General features: G+C 41.4%; 1 protein-coding gene and 1 pseudogene across 1 annotated transcript; one reads left to right on the plus strand and one right to left on the minus strand.

The window, feature by feature from the left end:
• The first annotated feature begins 1,370 nt into the window (after positions 1 to 1,370).
• On the plus strand, positions 1,371 to 1,891 carry LOC147422934 (uncharacterized; annotated as a pseudogene).
• Positions 1,892 to 10,788: 8,897 nt separating this feature from the next.
• On the minus strand, positions 10,789 to 11,378 carry LOC147422935 (uncharacterized). The gene is made up of 3 exons (XM_086500885.1): positions 11,297 to 11,378; positions 11,002 to 11,137; positions 10,789 to 10,900 (listed from the first exon to the last, which is right to left on the minus strand). The coding sequence occupies exons 1-3, from the start codon at positions 11,376 to 11,378 to the stop codon at positions 10,789 to 10,791; spliced, it is 330 nt and encodes a 109-aa protein (XP_086357011.1).
• Between the last annotated feature and the right edge of the window lie 6,530 nt (positions 11,379 to 17,908).

A 17,908-nucleotide genomic window follows, 5' to 3' on the forward strand; every position in this document is an offset into this window, starting at 1 on the left:
TGTGTTTGATTTGAAGAAAAATGATGCTACACATGATGCTTTGTGATTGGTGCTTGTAGGTGGAGATACGGTGAAGCGGTTGCCTACACACACACATGTGTAATCGTCAATTGGAGTGGAGAAATCGACGCGATTCTTGTTGTAATGTGAGTGCATTAACCCACTTTAAAATCTGAAATTAAAGTGTAGGTTTGAGAATTGATTAGGTGCACTTAATCGGTGCAAATCTATGTGCACTAGTGTATGTCAACGTGAGGGCAAATGTGTACAAATTGGTGCTTGTTTTTTGGCAATTTTGATGCTAATGTGTTTGATGCAAAACCATTGATTGATTATGGTCATTATGTTGATATGGTTTATGGTTTTCAATTGTCAATTTTGCACCGAACTGTTGTCCAAATTTCAGTAGAATTGTGTGCGATTAATTGGTGCATTTTAGGCTTAATTGTGCTTGTGTATACACACATAATTAAACTAATTGCAAGTGACAAATTGGAGTGTTTATGATTGTATTATGATGTTGGATTAGTGGTAAACAAGTGTATGCATAGAAATTTTCTAATTGAATCACCAATTGCGCTAATTTTTGGGCCAAAAATGGACAAAAAAGATGTTAAAACGGGTCTTGGTTTGATTGGCAATTGATGTGTTAAACACACACACACACACACACACAAACATACACCCCTCTTCATTTTTCTTACTTTCTCTCTCTCGGATTCACACACACACACACGTCCAAAAAAACAAAAAAAAACCTTTTAAAAAAAACTAAAAACTAAAAAAAAAAATCAAAAAATAAAAAAATAATAAAAAACATACACACAAAAACCGCCCCCCTTTAAATATTCCTTGATTTTCTCTTTGTTTCTTTCACTCACACACACCACACACACACACACAAAAGATGCCCCACTTAAATATTCCTTGACTTTCTCTTTTTGTCTCTTTCCCTTAATCGCTTCTTGATTTTCTCCTTTTGTCTCTTTGCCCTCTTTCACTCACCCACACAAAAGATCTCCATAAAACACTCCCTTGATTTTCTCTTTTTGTCTCTTTCTCTCACTCGAATTTACACAAACACACACACGCCCAAAACAGAAAAAAAAAACATTTTTTTTTCTTTCTTTCTTTGCTTCTCATACATATTCCGCACGCATCACACGCCCCACATACTCAACGCTCACACGTATGTACACACAATTAGACACATTTAGAGCAGATATGTCCGAGAGTTAGGTTTTGTCAGATTTTGCCAGATTTGAGTCCGATTGTACACATAAATCTTGATATAGTGCAGATTGTGATTTTAGTCTACATTCAAAGAGTTGACGAGGTTTAGAGGTCTATCACACGCCGAGAGCGCACATATGATGGCCATGACCATTTCGTGCTCTGAGTACACATTGCTCACACTTGTAGGCGAGCACAGAGGCCGGCCCTTTTACACGGACACATATGGACATTTCTTTGTCCAGTGCCGCGCCTCCTTTGGCTCCACACAGACCCTCCAGGTGGTGCGAGTCCTTCCCGACGACACGCGGGATGGCACAGTTAGAGATGACTATCGCGCCACGTATGTGGTCGACCATTTGATTAGGCTAGAGGAGATAGAGCTAGTACACGCAGATGATTGCCTTGAGGCCTTCGACCATCCCGTGCAGATTACATTACAGCGGGTAGGTCCTCGAGTGATCTATATAGATAGTGCTCAGCGCATATATCGATCAGAGTGTCGCACTTCTAGTAGACGCCTATCCACAGATGTTGTGACACTAGTTGGCGAGCCTAAAGGCAGATGCTACATGAGCACCACAGGCACTGAGCTTTACTTTTTGACTTGTGGATTGCCGTATGATCCTCGACCGACCCAGCGCCCTACTTTGAGTAAGAGTGCCTCACCTCCTTTCGACACAATGCCACCACCCACATCACTCAGCCAATGTTGGTGGTCATAGCACAGCACACAACCCACCGACATAATGTCAATCCGGTGGATCGGAACCCGGCTAGTGCATGGAGGCATGGATGCACCTAATGTGACGGAATAAGGACTCTAGGAAGAGGGGTAAAGCAAGAGAGGAGAAGAGGGAAAGCCGATGAAGCAAGATCTATGCACACAAACTCTCAATCTACACTCTAACTCTCTAATTATGCAGACAATGGTGTATCCCTTTGCTCTAATCTCAAGCACACACACTCTAATCACACATTAAGCATACACAAAGAAGCCTAATGAGAGAAATGTATGCAGCCCACGTACACACACACTCTAATCTAGCACATATGTGAAGCAAGAATGCTCAAACAAGAGGGAAAACTTGACATAGAGAAGAGAATATTAACACTAATCATACACCATTAACACACATAAGCTTAAAGACAAGAGAAAGTAGAGAGATCTTAGCTTCCATTAATCCCGGTGACTACTACATATGGTGTGGAAGATCCAAGCTCCATAGCCACTCCTCTTCTTCTTCTTCTCCACACTCCCTCACACACTCCTCTCTAAGAATGCCCTTTTGCATCTTATGAATTGACTTATATACAAGGGCTTTTAAAAATGGGCGACCGGCCAAAAAATGTATAACATGCTGCAGGTATTTAGGCTCATCTAATCATCAATGTACAACTTGGAACCCACTGTGGAGCCCGTAAATACAAAAAATATATGCATACACATATGTGTACACACCAATGGAAGCATAATGCATGTCGTTGACGCTCGCGCGTCAACACTCTCCCCTTCTGAAGCTTTGTCGTCCCTGACAAAGCCATGTCATGGTAGATGCTTGAGAAAGAATGAGCCTGCAAAAAGAAAAAGGTGGATGAGGTAGCAAGCTCAAATATATGGTGATAAGGTATAAGGAAAAGGCAAAGTACATGTAGTAATGAGTAAATGCAAAGAATTATGAAATGTTACACTGCCATTAAGGAAATATAAATTTCACTTGTTGAAATTAATTAATCAAAAGTTTTGGGCTTATGAATGAGTCTATCAATTAGTTAGCTACGACTAAGGGTGAAAACATTTACTCTAGTACTAGCTAAGTTAGTAAATTTATCCCAATGCAAGATTCCCCTAATTATGTCTGTCATAGATTAGCTAACTAACTCTTACAACTCGAAACAAAAGCTTGAATTTTTTTTACTTGAAGCTCAATGGAAGTCTTTCTCATTTCATTTTTCTTGCTTTTCATTTGTTATTTTTCACATTTTGCAAAATCATTTGACGTGTGTGCTTATTTGTATACCCAGGGCTTTTTGCTTCTCAAAGAAAAGCACCCACATTGGGAACCTCTAGGGCTCTAGTACCATAGGCAATACATGTGCGTGAAGTACCAAATCAGCTTTTACACTTGTGGCACTTTTGTTTTTCTTCCATTTCCTTTGTATTTTCACTAGTTTTCTTTATTGTTTGGGTGAGAACGCCTCTCTATGCTTAAAACACTCCTAAGGTTTCAAACACTCAAATAATTTTACCAACTAGGACTAGTAGTCAAGTAAATGAGTTAACTTAAAGTCACGGCCTCCTAACCTCAAGGCTCATCAATAAAACTAAACTCTAAGTCAATTAACTAAAGAAAGAACAAGTTTATACATCTTTAATGGAAGATAACAAAACATAATTGAATGCACTTAATCAAACCAAGAAGAAGCCACAATCAACAAATACAAATGTACAAAACCATATAGCATAGGAAGGAGTACACCTGTGTATGGGCTCGATGAAGAGGTCGATGTCATGGAAGCTCCTCGTGTCTGGAGATACATCATGTCTACATGGTCGTCCAATCTCCATGGGCAAGCTAATGTCTGTCTACGTGCTGCATCAAAAGATCAACAAAAGCACTGTACCTCCAAGAGGTATGTCAGCAGTAAGATAAAATAACAAAATTAACAGAATAATAAAATAAAACATCTAAGCTAGGGTCTAAAACCTGGATATCCAGAGGGAAAAAACCCAAAAGGGAAAAAAGTGCCTCTGGTATATGCACATAAATCTAGTGCACATATCAATGTGTACAAATCTCAAATCTCGTGCAACTAGGAGTCAAGAGAGAGCTCTCACCATGAAGCATGATCTGCAATCTCTTAGCTCGATCTCTAATAGTCAAGGGATGGCTAACACCTAGCTCCATATGTAAAGTCTGCTCAACAGCACAAGGAATGGGCATAGGGGGGGCATCAGCCTCTACTCGAATAGTCTGTGGAAGGCTCTTCAGTAGCCAAATTTGCAATGCTCGCGCTCTCGTAGGGATGTCAGTCTGAGCTCTCCTAGAGTGTCTACGTGTGCATCTAGCTCTAGCACATACTATCTGCTATGAAGGTACCGACCTCTCTAGGGGTAGTCTCATCTCTCGACATCTGGCTCGTGGAGGTCTTGCTCTAGGGTATGATCTTGTATGCGCTGGGTGTGCTACCGCTCGTGGCCTAGGTACCCAAACATGTCTTTGTCCCTCAAATGTGAGCCAACCATGTGAAAGTCCATCGTCGGTCATATGGCTCTTTAGAAATATGATCGTGTCATCACAAGGTAAAAATCTAGCATGTATCTCGTCATGGGGAACAAATACCTGTTGGGTTGTCCTGGAAGCTCTACGTGGAGAGCTACGTGCCTGATCTATCGTGTATCGCTCCTCAGTGGAACTACTCATCGTAGCAGAGCCTCTGCCTAGAGAAGGCTCTACACATGGCTGAGATGCCTGTGTACGTGGTCTCCAAACAAGTCTAGCAGGCTCTATCGTATCCCTACATAGGGTGTTAGTAGAGGTCACTCTAGTCCGTGTACGTCCATGTATCTATGGTGTAACCTCTATCTCTGTGGTGTCAGTGATGTGGTCTCTAGGAACCTGATCTAGAAAAGTACGGGTCGTGGCTGGTCTCCACTCAATCGGGTGATCTGATCGTGACTCGACACTCGTAGATGGCACTAGGGCAACATCTATATGTGGTGGCTTCTCTCTCTTTGACTCACCGGCTATGACAACACTATGCAAGCTAAAAGAGTGGGATAGTGAATGTGTCGGCTCTGCATCTTCTCTCATAGGGGGATCTACTCTCGTAGATGGCTCTAGCTCGACAGCTATCTCTAAGGGCCTCTGTGAGGTCGGTAGATCTAAACAAGGATGCTCAAGGGCAACTAGAATCTGTGGAGTGGTCTCATCTATAACAAAGCCATCGGAGTCACTCACTCTAAGACTCTGTGAGATCTCTCGTTGTGTGCTGGAAGGTTCGTGGATAAGTGTGGTAGGTGGTGTAGGCTCCCTAACAATACTCTGACTAGGCTCTAGTCTCAGCGGCTCTACCTGTGGTAGGCTAGGTGCTGGAGCTATCTCTCGTGGCACACTATCATCCTCATCTGGCATCTCCCAAGGTGGTAGAATACGACGTGACAAAAGAAGCCTAGGAGGTGATCTCTCTAGTGGTGTCTCTCGAGGACTCGGAGCTCTCGGTAGCTGTGGAGCTAGCGTGGTCGTCGTGGGTAAACATAAATCATCATGTCTAAGTCAAGGGTAGTAGGGTAGACCTATAGTCAAAACATATACTGCATGATCGGCATCCCTATAAACTCACTCACGTGGATCTCCTATCAAATATGCAGAAGGCGGGCTGAAGGATCTCTGGATCCACCACTCGTCAGGCGTCTGTACCACCAAGCTCATCTAGATAGGTCACGGTCTGCTCAACTCTCTGAAGCTCCACTAGCCTAGGATGTGTATGTGTGTCTAGGCTGTCATCTGGGTGTGCTCGCTCAATGTCATCAAAATCAAGGGTCTCAATCAAGAGATACTGCTCTCCGATCTCATCAATAAAAACTGCTCTATCGGCCTGTGGGTAGGCTCTCACAATCTGCCTAGGTGTAGACATCATGTGCTGCGGGGTGGCTAGCCTCACAAAGGGGTGATCATAAGTGTCAACATAATATTCAACCCGTCGTGGAGATCGGCCTACTATATGCAAGATCTGACCGTCTATATCTCTCATGCTATCCCTAGTCTCTCTGGTCTCGGACAATGTCTGAAGGGTGGGGGTCAGTGGTCTAGGGGCACTCATATCTACAATGGGTGATCTACCGGGCCCTACCTCTGGTGCTCTCAACTGGGGTGATGTGGTCGTCATAGACTCTCTCGTATGCTCTCTAATCTCCCGTCTAATCTGTGTCATCAAAGGCTGGCATGGGTCTCTAGATGGTGTAAGGCGTCGAGGTTGAGACTCTCTAAAGTACGTGTCTCGAAGGCTCTAGGTCTCTTTCTGTGTCTCACTCTGAGTGGTACGCAAAGTGCTAGCAATCGCCGTGTACATCGCTCTAGACTCGTGATAGCTCGAAACGCTTGGCGGCAAATCAAGTCTAGGTGAGGAGAATCTTGGCGGTGGTTTCCTGAGTGATGTGGGTGGTGGAACTGTGTCTAAAGGAGGTGAGGCACTCCTACTCAAAGTAGGGCGCTGGGTCGGTCGAGGATCGTACAACAATCCACAAGTCAAAAGGTAAAGCTCAGTGCTTGTGGTGCTCATGTAGCATCTGTCTTTAGGCTCGCCAACTAGTGTCACAACATCTGTGGATAGGCGTCTACTAGAAGTGCGACACTCTAATCGATATATGCGCTGAGCACTATCTATATAGATCACTCGGGGACCTACCCGCTGTAATGTAACCTGCACGGGATGGTCGAAGGCCTCAAGGCAATCATCTGCGTGTACTAGCTCTATCTCCTCTAGCCTAATCAAATGGAAGACCACATACATGGAGTGATAATCATCTCTAAATGTGCCATCCCGCGTGTCGTCGGGAAGGACTCGCACCACCTGGAGGGTCTGTGTGGGGCCAAAGGAGGCGCGGCACTGGACAAAGAAATGTCCATATGTGTCCATATAAAAGGGCCGGCTTCTGTGCTCGCCTACAAGTGTGAGCAATGTGTACTTAGAGCACGAAGTGGTCATGGCCATCATATATGCGTTCTCGGCGTGCGATAGGCCTCTAAACCTCGTCAACTCGTCAAATGTAGACTAAAATCAAAATCTGCACTATATCGAGGTTTATGCGTACAATCGGACTCAAATCTGGCAAAATTTGGCAAAACCTAACTCTCGGACGTATCTGCTCTAAATGTGTCTAATCGTGTGTACATGCACGCGAGCATCGAGTATGTGTGGCGTGTAATGCGTGTGGAATATGTGTGAGAAGCAAAGAAAGAAAGAAAAAAAAATCGTCTAAAAAAAAAAATTGAAGTTTTTTTTTTTGGCGTGTGTGTGTGTGTGTAAATTCGAGTAAGAGAAAGAGACAAAAAGAGAAAATCAAGGGAGTGTTTAATGGAGATCTTTTGTGTGGGTGAGTGAAAGAGGGCAAAGAGACAAAAGGAGAAAATCAAGGAGTGATTAAGGGAAAGAGACAAAGAGAGAAAGTCAAGGAATATTTAAGTGGGGAATCTTTTGTGTGTGTGTGTGTGGTGTGTGTGAGTGAAAGAAACAAAGAGAAAATCAATGAATATTTAAAGGGGGGCGGTTTTTGTGTATGTTTTTTTTTTGGTTGATTTTTTTGGTTTTTTTTTTTAGTTTTTTTTTTTGACGTGTGTGTGTGTGTGTGTGAATCCGAGAGAGAGAAAGTAAAAAAAATGAAGAGGGGTGTATGCTTGTGTATGTGTGTGTTTAACACATCAATTGCCAATCAAACCAAGACCCATTTTAACCTCTTTTTTGTCCATTTTTTGTACAAAAATTAGCGCAATTGGTGGTTCAATTAGAAAATTTCTACGCATACACTTGTTTACCACTAATCCAACATCACAATACAATCATAAAACACTCCAATTTGCCACTTGCAATTAGTTTAATTATGTGTGTATACACAAGCACAATTAAGCCTAAAATGCACCAATTAATCCCACACAATTCTATCGAAATTTGGACAGCAGTTCGGTGCAAAATTGGCAATCAAAAACCATAACTCATATCAACATAATGACCATCATCAATCAATGGTTTTGCATCAAACACATTAGCATCAAAATTGCCAAAAAACAAGCACCAATTTGTACACATTTTCCCTCACGTTGGCATACACTAGTGCACATAGATTTGCACCGATTAAGTGCACCTAATCAATTCTCAAACGTGCACTTTAATTTCAGATTTTAAAGTGGGTTAATGCACTCACATTACAACAAGAATCGCGTCGATTTCTCCACTCCAATTGACGATTACACACGTGTGTGTGTGTGTGTGTGTAGGCAACAGCTTCACCGCATCTCCACCTATAAGCACCAATCACAAAGCATCATGTGTAGCATCATTTTTGTTCAAATCAAACACATAACCATGAAGGCAAAACATCCAATTAGAGATTCATTCATGTGTAGCACAAAAAACACACAAGATTAGTGAGTAATTAGACATCAAAATTAGCATAAATTACACGTAATTACACACTTTCTAATCACTCAAATCATGCAAAATTGATGAAATTTCAACTCATAAGAGAGATGCACAAGCCTCTAATTAGGCACATAAACATGTAAAACACTCCAATTGTTAGCGGATTAGTAGTAAATTAGTGATCAATTAATGAAAATGAAGAGAAAACATGAAAATTACACACAACTTTTTTAACAAAATCTCATCACAAATCAACCATTCACCATCACCAAGACCTAATCCTTATGAAAATTAGAAACTCAAACCATCACACGGATGATCCTCTAGCTTAGGCGCTCGATCCCCGACAACGACGCCAATGTTGGTGGTTATAGCACAACGCAACCCACCGACATAATGTGAATCCGGTGGATCGGAACTCGCCTAGTGCATGGAGGCATGTATGCACCTAATGTGACGGAATGAGGACTCTAGGAAGAGGGATAAAGCAAGAGAGGAGAAGAGGGAAAGCCGATGAAGCAAGATCTATGCACACACACTCTCAATCTACACTCTAACTCTCTAATCATGCAGACAATGGTGTATCCCTTTGCTCTAATCTCAAGCACACACACTCTAATCACACATTAAGCATACACAAAGAAGCCTAATGAGAGAAATGTATGCAGCCCACGTACACACACACTCTAATCTAGTACACATGTGAAGCAAGAATTCTCAAACAAGAGGGAAAACTTGAGATAGAAGAGAAGATTAACACTAATCATACACCATTAACACACATAAGCTTGAAAGACAAGAGAAAGTAGAGAGTACTTAGCTTCCATTAATCCCAATGACTACTACATATGGTGTGGAAGATCCAAGCTCCATAGCCACTCCTCTTCTTCTTCTCCACACTCCCTCACACTCTCCTCTCTAAGAATGCCCTTTCACATCTTGTGAATTGACTTATATATAAGGGCTTTTAAAAATGGGCGGCCGGCCAAAAAATGTATAACATGATGCAGGTATCTAGGCTCATCTAATCATCAATGTACAACTTGGAACCCACTGTGGAGCCCGTAAATACAAAACATATATGCATACACATATGCGTACACACCAATGGAAGCATAATGCATGTCGTTGACGCTCGCCCGTCAACATTCCATATGCAATCTAAGGAATTTCGGTTAACACTTGAAGGGAAAGCTTTGACGTGGTTTCAAAACATAGAAAATGGTATATTCACCAACCGACCCAAGTTGGCTAGTATATTTGTGACAGCATTCTTGAAAATAAGAATCAAACATAATACCATTACTCAAATTTATAGCTTTAAGTAGAAAACATGGGAAATTGTATGAGATTGTACTACTACGTTTGAACAATATGTTGCACTACGATGTCCTAGGAAAGAATTACCTAGGCAAGAAAGACTAGTATCATTGTTTTTGGGATTCCTCAACAAAAAATTTCATGCTAGCCTATATAGTATGAAACATGTGACATTGAATGCTTGCATATGTGATACGTTAAATTTGGGGGACAATCATGATATATATTCCAACCAAGAGGAAGGATCTGATGCTAGGAGTGAAAGGACCGTAACAACTCTACCCACACAAGTTGGACCAATTTTGATAACGTCTCCAATTAGTAATTCAAGTTTGGAGAAAGTCTTATGAAGACTGTTACACAAATTGTGGCACAATTACAAAAATGGATGCATATGAAAGCACCAAGGCAAGGACAACTCCTTGTTTGATCACTAGTACGACCAATGGCTCCTTGAAGAAACAACAAATGGTGTGCCATAGAGGGAAGATTGACCAAGCATAAGACACATGAGTGCTATTCTAGACCAAAGTATGATGGGAATGTGCATCTATACTCGAAAGAGCAACCGTAGGTTGCTTCTTTTTGCTCCATGTGATATCAACACTCCCAAGTGCAAACATGAATCCGATGGTAGACCTGTGATCGTATGTACTATCAGCCCAATCCACATTTGTGTATCCATAGAGTTGCAACTCCACATCCACCCTATAAAAGAGTGCATAATCCAAAGTAGCAGTCACATAGTGCAAAGTCCACCTCACTGCATCCAAGTGTGGTTTCCTAGGAGACTGCATAAACCGACTCATCAATCCAATTGTGTATCTCAAGTCTGTACGAGAGATAGTCAAGTAGATCAAGCTACCCACCTCTTCATGTACATGGTACTTGACCTGCATCGTTTCCCAACTTCAAATTCTGATCTAAGGGCATTGCAATTGGCTTATAATCAGCCATACCATACTTTTTCAACATATCCAAAGCATATTGCCTTTGTGACAGCCATACACCTTCTTCTGTGTGAATAATTTCTATGCCCAAGAAATACCGCAAGTCTCCCAAGTCTTTCATGTCAAACTCCTGTATAAGTAGAGCCTACACGCCCTCGACTTCAGCCACATTATCACCTCCAACAATCAAATCATCCACATAGATACATATTACCACAATTCTTGCCTCATATTCTTTTGCACATACAATGAATGATCTGCATCAGACATCTCAAAGCCAAATGAAATGAGGAATGCGACAATCCTCTCATATCAACCTCTAGGTGCTTGCTTCATCCCATACAACGCTTTCTTTAACCTGCATACAAAGTCACGTAGCCTCATATTTGCATAACCATGTGGTTGCTCCATATATACAGTTTCCTCCAAGTCTCCATTCAAAAATGCATTCTTTACATCCAATTGTTTCAACACCCATTTTAATGCAGCAGCCACTGCAATAAACACATGAACGGTAGGCATCTTAGCTACGAGGCTGAATGTCTCCTCATAATCAATCCCATAAGTATGTGCATAACCTTTGGCCACAAGTCTATCCTTGTACCCGCTTACACTACCATTAGCATTATGCTTTATTTTGTAAACCCACTTACATCCAATTGGCTTCATATCCTTTGGTAATGGCATCAATTCCCATGTTCTATTTGCATCAAGTGCAGCCATCTCTTCATCCATAGCTTGCCGCCATTTTTCATCCTTGACAGCATCGTCAAAATATGTGGGTTCTACTTCCTTTGTAATCTTCGCCATAAATGCACAATGATGAGCGACGTAATTGTCATAAATCAATCTTTGCACATGATTTCTTGCTCTTTCTAACCTCCATGGTCTAGGATCCAAACTCTTCTCAGAACCGCTGCTATCGCCGCCATCATAATTAGCACTCAAATTTGGCAACTTAGGGGCATCTTCAACTTTTTCATTTCCTTTACTTGATATATTTGAAGAGTTCGCATGACTCACTTTTTCGTGTAACCCACCACTCCATGGATTCTCACCATGACTTGCACTAGAGGACCCTTGTGGCCCACTCAAAACTTGTGACTACGCACCTATATTTTCTACAGCCACATTCTCTCTTACATCAGCCCCCAAATCATCTTTTACATCAGAATACCAACTTGCCATTTCATAAAAAACGACATCCTTGCTCACCCTCACTTTACTTATGACAGGATTCTAACACTTGCACCCTATCTTCTCAAGGGAATAGCCAACAAACATGCATTTTTTTGCTTTTGGATCAAGCTTACTTCTTAGCTCATCCAACACATGCACATAAGCAATATGTCCAAACACTTTACAATTTGATACATTTGGTTTTTCACCATTGAACTTTTCTTCAGGTGTCATATCATGTACTACATCAGTATGGGTCATGTTCATAATGTAGACACCCATAGCAATAGCTTTAGTCCAATAACAATGAGGCATGTTCTTCTCAATCATCAATGCTCTAGCCACTTTTGCAATGTGCCTATTCTTCCGCTCAGCAACACCATTTTGCTGTGGAGTATACATGCATGAAAATTGCCTCTAAATTCCATGCTTTTCCAGAAAACCATTGAATTCATTGGAAAATTATTCTCCCCTTCCATCTGACCTCAGGAACTTTACATGTTTCCCAATATTTTTTTCAACCATAACTTTGAAATTTTGAAAATGCATAAACACCTCACTTTTTTGCTTCATGAAGTAGACCCATACCTTCCTCGTATTGTCGTCAATGAAACTCACATAGTATCTACATCCCTAAATCCCATAAATCTTTATGCACTAAATCCAATGCATTCCTGCTTACATGCTTATCATGAGGAAATGATGCTTTTGCTTGCTTTCCAAATTCACGTACTTTCTGAATTTCTACAACTCAAAACATAGATAAACCTGTAACCATCTCTTTAGTCTGCATCATTTTCAGCCTGTGCAAATTTACATGACCAATATGTTTGTGCCAAATCTCTATATTTGGAATAACATCTGCACCTCGTGCAAGCATGGAAGCGTTCATCTCGGGCACATTTACATCCAAAGTAAAAATTCTACCCACTTTCTTTCCTTGCGTAACTAGCCATCGGAGTTAAACCTGCTCAAACATTTGCTCAATAGAAACCAGGTTCTTTGTAATGTTGGGTACATGTCGTACATCAGCCAGGTACACGAGTTAAACCTGCCCTATAAATCCTGCTCAACCATTTTCCCAACAGAAACTAGGTTCTTTGTAATGTTGGGTACATGTAGTACATCAGCTAGGTACTTCACTTTACCATCTATCATAGACAATGGTACATCTCTTGTATGCATAATAGGATGTCCAATATCATCCCTAATTTCTACATAGCCAAGACTTTGTAAAGTTTTCATTTCCTTAAACCATTCACCATGGATGGTCATGTGATTCAATGCACCAGAATAATAGGATGTCCAATATCATCCCTAGTTTCTACATAGCCAAGACTTTGTAAAGTCTGCATTTCCTTAAAAAATTTACCATGGCTGGTCATGTGATTTGATGCACCAGAATCCACATAGCAAACATTATCATTGGATTTTGCCACATTTGCAGACATAGTATTTAGCATGTGTTGCACCACAAAGAGCCTCTTGGGCTCAATGTACTAACTAGCCAACCTAGTATGCTAAGTAGCATACCCACAATGCTAACTTGCAGTCCTAGTGTACTAATTAGCCAACCTAGTATGCTAACTAGAATACCTAATATTCTAACAAGGAGATCCAATGTATTTACTAGCCATGTGTACTAGCATATCATGTGTACTAGCTAACCCATAGAGTATGCCAATTAGCATATTCAGTATGCTAAGTACCATACCAAATATCCTTGCAAGTAGACCCAATGTACTAACTAGCAATCCCAATATGCTTATTAGCATATCTAGGGTAATAGCTAACCAGCCTATTGTGCTAATTAGCATATCGTATTGGCCAATCCACATGCCAATGCACTAATCAACATACCAAGTATGATAACTAGAATACCCAATAATATTAAAACCAAATCATGTGTACTAACTAGCCAAACCAATATGCTAATTAGCATATCCAGTCTGGTGATTAGTAGACCTAATGTTCTAACAAGTGGATCTAGTGCACTAACTAGACAACCGAATATGCTAACTAGCAGACCCAATATGCTAACTTGCAATTCCAATGTACTAGCTAGCAAGTCCCGTATGCTAATTGGAATACCCATTATTAATTAGCATACCTAGTGTGCTAGCTTGCAGACCGTATGTACTTACCAACATACTCAAAATGGTAGCTAGCATTCCATATATGCTAACTAGAAAGGGTACATTCAAGGTTGATTATCTTACTAATTTTTGGTGTGATTGGATGTCTTTGCATTGCAGGGTTGCACAACCATTTAATAGGTATGCTTCTCTTGCATGTGGGAGCCCTACATTGAGTCCTAAGGGAGCATGTAGCAGCAAAGCGTAGAAGGTGATAGTTATGCTCACAGGGCACCTTGACCATTGCAACAATTTGTTGTACTTCAAGGGGAAATAGACCACAACGAGTACACAAGTTTTTTTCAACACTCTCTTGTACCTCTCTATCCTTGATAAAGCTAGCAAGGGCTAGATTAATGAGGGTAGTATGGAAAAATGAGCCTACAGCTTGGACTCCATGTGCATCAAAAATTCAAGTTGACTTTTAGAGGTCTGTACTTTGGATTTTGTAGTGCTCACCTCAACTTACAAAACAAAGACAAAAAGATCATGGTAAGTACATGAGGCACATAAGCACATGTATCAAACAAATAAATCCATGCATAAATATATTCAAGTTGATCATGCACAATGTTGAAGTGAACTCTTTATGGCACACTTTCACCTTAACTTTGCAGTACTCCAAGGGTTGGGTAGTCACCTTCTTGTAGGTTGAGTAGCTTACTGCATTTATCCTAGCACTTGTATCTGCTAATGCCTTTATTTTGAATCCATCTTTCAAGGTCACTGTTATCCTCATGTCCAATCCATCCAGCCATTATTGTCTATCTCCACTTCATCTTCTGCTAAAGCTTGAGGGAAATGTAGAGTGTGAATTTGAAGCATATTGATTGGCATTACTTCAAGGTCTGGTTGCATTGCCACTTTACTTTTTAAAACTCGAATGTGATCGTCTTCTTGAGCTTCTTTAATGACCTGTTGTCACTTCATCTTGGATTCTTTCGTTGTATGCATCCTTTCTAGGAGATCATTAGTCAATGACACATTGTGTTTTTGTAAATGACATACACTAATTAAGTTTCCATTATCTTGTCATAATAATCAATATCTAATTCTCCTAAATGATTTTCTCATGTTAAACTGATCATTTAATATGGGGAAGTGCCAGGGGAGAAAAAGCTAGAATATTGGTTAAGCTAGCAGACCGGCCACAGTAGGGATCCAAAGGAGGGAAAATAGGGATCCAAAGGGGGGGCCATCTGCAAAAGAGCCATATGCAACAATGGGCTTAAAAGACCCTAAGGTTCAGCCCATTAAGACTTCCAAAATGCTAAGGTTCCAAAATTCAAAGGTTGTGTCCAAAGGTCAAGCATTGGGGGGAATTGGATGCTTTGTGTGTGTCCCAAAAGTCTTTATCAATCCCTACATAGGAGGGGGCGAGCCTTGGGAGTAGGGGATGAGAGAGAAACTCACACACACACACACACACACACACTCACACAAATACACACACACACACACACACACACACACACACACACACACACACACACACACACACACACACACACACACACACACAATCTCCCTTTACACAAAGGGAATGAGGGACACATGTCAGCTCCCTAGCCCAGATGCCCACAAGGTGTACCCAATTCCTATTGGATGGCCTTGGAGGTGGACCAATGAGAATTAGGCTAGAGTAAATCTAGTTTAATTAATTTAAAAACACTTAATAAAAGAACCAATGAGAATTAAGCTCTCTAGAAGACTATTGGACAGTCTCCCAAGGGGTCCAATGAGCATTCAACAGCCCAATGGCTTGCCTGATTCCTATTGGCCAGGAGGCAAAGAGGTCCAATGAGAATTTAGTGGCATTTATTAATTACATAAAGCTCTCACAAAAGGGAAAGGGGGACACATGTCAAAAGGCTATCACTTATACTGCTTAATTATCATTGGCTAGCCCTAGGGAGGTCCAATGAGATTGTAGCATGAGCAAATAGCAAGAGGGGTCGACCAAGAGAGAGAGGGGGCTGATTTTTGCAAGGCATTATCACACACACACAAACACACTCACACAATCTCATGTGTGAAGTAAAGAAGACTCTCTCTCCTTCTCAAGCTTTAATGGAAAGCTTACCACCTACTCCAAGCTTGTGAGAAGGGAGGCCTACACCAACAACTCTTGGCTTTGTGATGCAAATCCAACCAAGATCCAAGCTTCAATGCATGCTCATCTCCTCTACCATGCTAATTACTACGCTAAGCTATGCTAATATGAGTGATTATGTGAGGAGATGTACATATTTCTCGTAAGAATACTCCTTCTTCCTCTCAATCTACTCTCATACCCCGCTAGCTCTCAGCATCTTCGAAGGTGTGTGAGGTCTTGGGTTTGAGACCGGAGAGAATTGATGTTGTGTTTGATAAGTGTTTTGCTTAGTGCATGAAGCTTTCATCTTCATTGCACTAGCTAGTCTTGAAGGAACACAAGAATTGTATTGTACAATGTCTCTCTTAATGAGAGAAACCATAATACAAAGCCTTTTGGAGGGGGGACTGGCTCCATGTAAATCCGGTCCTCAACTGTTGTCAATAGCTTAATTCCTCTCTCTTTTGAAAGTATTGTTTATGCTATCTAACTAGGTGTTATGCTTTTTGTTGCTCTCTCCACCCAAGCACGCTTGTAATTCTCATTAGGAATCTTTTCTAATGAAATGCCCACTATGTTCATATTAATTTCCGCTACACACAAGTTACTAGGCCATTAAATTTTACATTGGTATCAGAGCACAAGGTTTCTCTTTTCTTGCTCAAGAAGGGAGGTCCTCAAGCTAGCTATAAATGGTTGGTATTATTAATTGCCTGTGAGTAAGTAGAATAGAGATTTTTCAGCCTTTGTAGTGCGCCGGCCTTCGTGCAGGTAACGGGGCATCACCGTCGAGAGCTATGGTCTTAATAGTGGAGTCCTACCGGGCTTGCCTACGGCTTAACCACTATTGAGCTATTAGAAGCTTCACAGGAGCCGGTACTGTTTTGGTGTTGAACGACCCTCTCTTCTATTCCTTGCAATTAATGGTATTTGAGCCACGGGTACAATAGCTTGAGTGCTTTTTCTAAAGGGGTAAAGAGGAGTAGCAACTAGGGCTTGAAGTGCCAAAGTACACCTAAAAATTTTACACCTAAAAGTTGTTAGAATGGCTGACAATAGTAAAGAGAGTGAAATTAATGTTGATAACTTTAATTTTGCTAATGAGCAAGTTACTAATGATGCCCCGATGCTTGTTAACTATCTTGTTTCTAGGCTTCAACAAGCCATGGGCAATCCATCTCTCCAAAGTGAAGTGCAACAGCAGCTCCGTGCTCATGGGATTCTCCAAGCTCCCCACCATGACGAGAGAACACCTAGGAAGCCTCCTTGTGAGACTTCCAAAAGAGGTCTCTCTCCGATTCGGGAAGAAGAAGAGAATCCATACGAAGGGCTCAAGAATTTACTTCTTGATGATGCATATCCTTCTCAAAGGAGAAGTCAAGAGCCTCCACCGAAGGAACGAGAAAGAAGTGAGTCTCCCGTCACCTCAGCGGAGATGGCTCCAGGAAGACGGCGGGCTAAACGCTCTCCATCACCTCCAAAACGGAGAAGACCATTGCACCCTTCTCCACACCATAATTCAACGAGGGATGACAAAAAGCAAGAGAAGAAAAAGGCAAGAAAGAGGACACCCTCTTCTCCATCTTCTTCATCCTCTTCACGAAAGTGATGGTGAAGACGATGAAGATCCAGACAAGAAAAAGGCGAGAAAGAGGTCACCCTCTTCTCCACCTTCCTCAAATTCTTCACCTTCTGAAGAAAGTGATGGTGCAACCTTTGAACCATCAAAAAGAAGAGGCCATAGGAAATCCTATGCCGCATGGAAGAGGTCGTCCAAGATGAAGAGTTCAAAGAGGGAGGGAAGAGCATCTCTTTTCTTACCTATGATGGCACCTTTGGTGCTACGGACAAAGTCT

This window comes from Adiantum capillus-veneris, chromosome 26, assembly GCF_014529385.1.
Source record: "Adiantum capillus-veneris isolate H3 chromosome 26, ASM1452938v2, whole genome shotgun sequence".
Lineage (NCBI taxonomy): Eukaryota > Viridiplantae > Streptophyta > Polypodiopsida > Polypodiales > Pteridaceae > Adiantum > Adiantum capillus-veneris.

Bases quoted from the DNA above. Each gene is read 5' to 3' on its own strand.
- LOC147422935 (XM_086500885.1), bottom strand. From the start codon at position 11,378: ATGGATGAAGAGATGGCTGCACTTGATGCAAATAGAACATGGGAATTG. The intron at 11,138-11,296 runs GTAAGTGGGTTT...TGTTTATTGCAG, and splicing joins GGATATGAAGCCAATTGGAT to TGGCTGCTGCATTAAAATGG. The intron at 10,901-11,001 runs GTTAAAGAAAGC...TGTCTGATGCAG, and splicing joins CTACGTGACTTTGTATGCAG to ATCATTCATTGTATGTGCAA.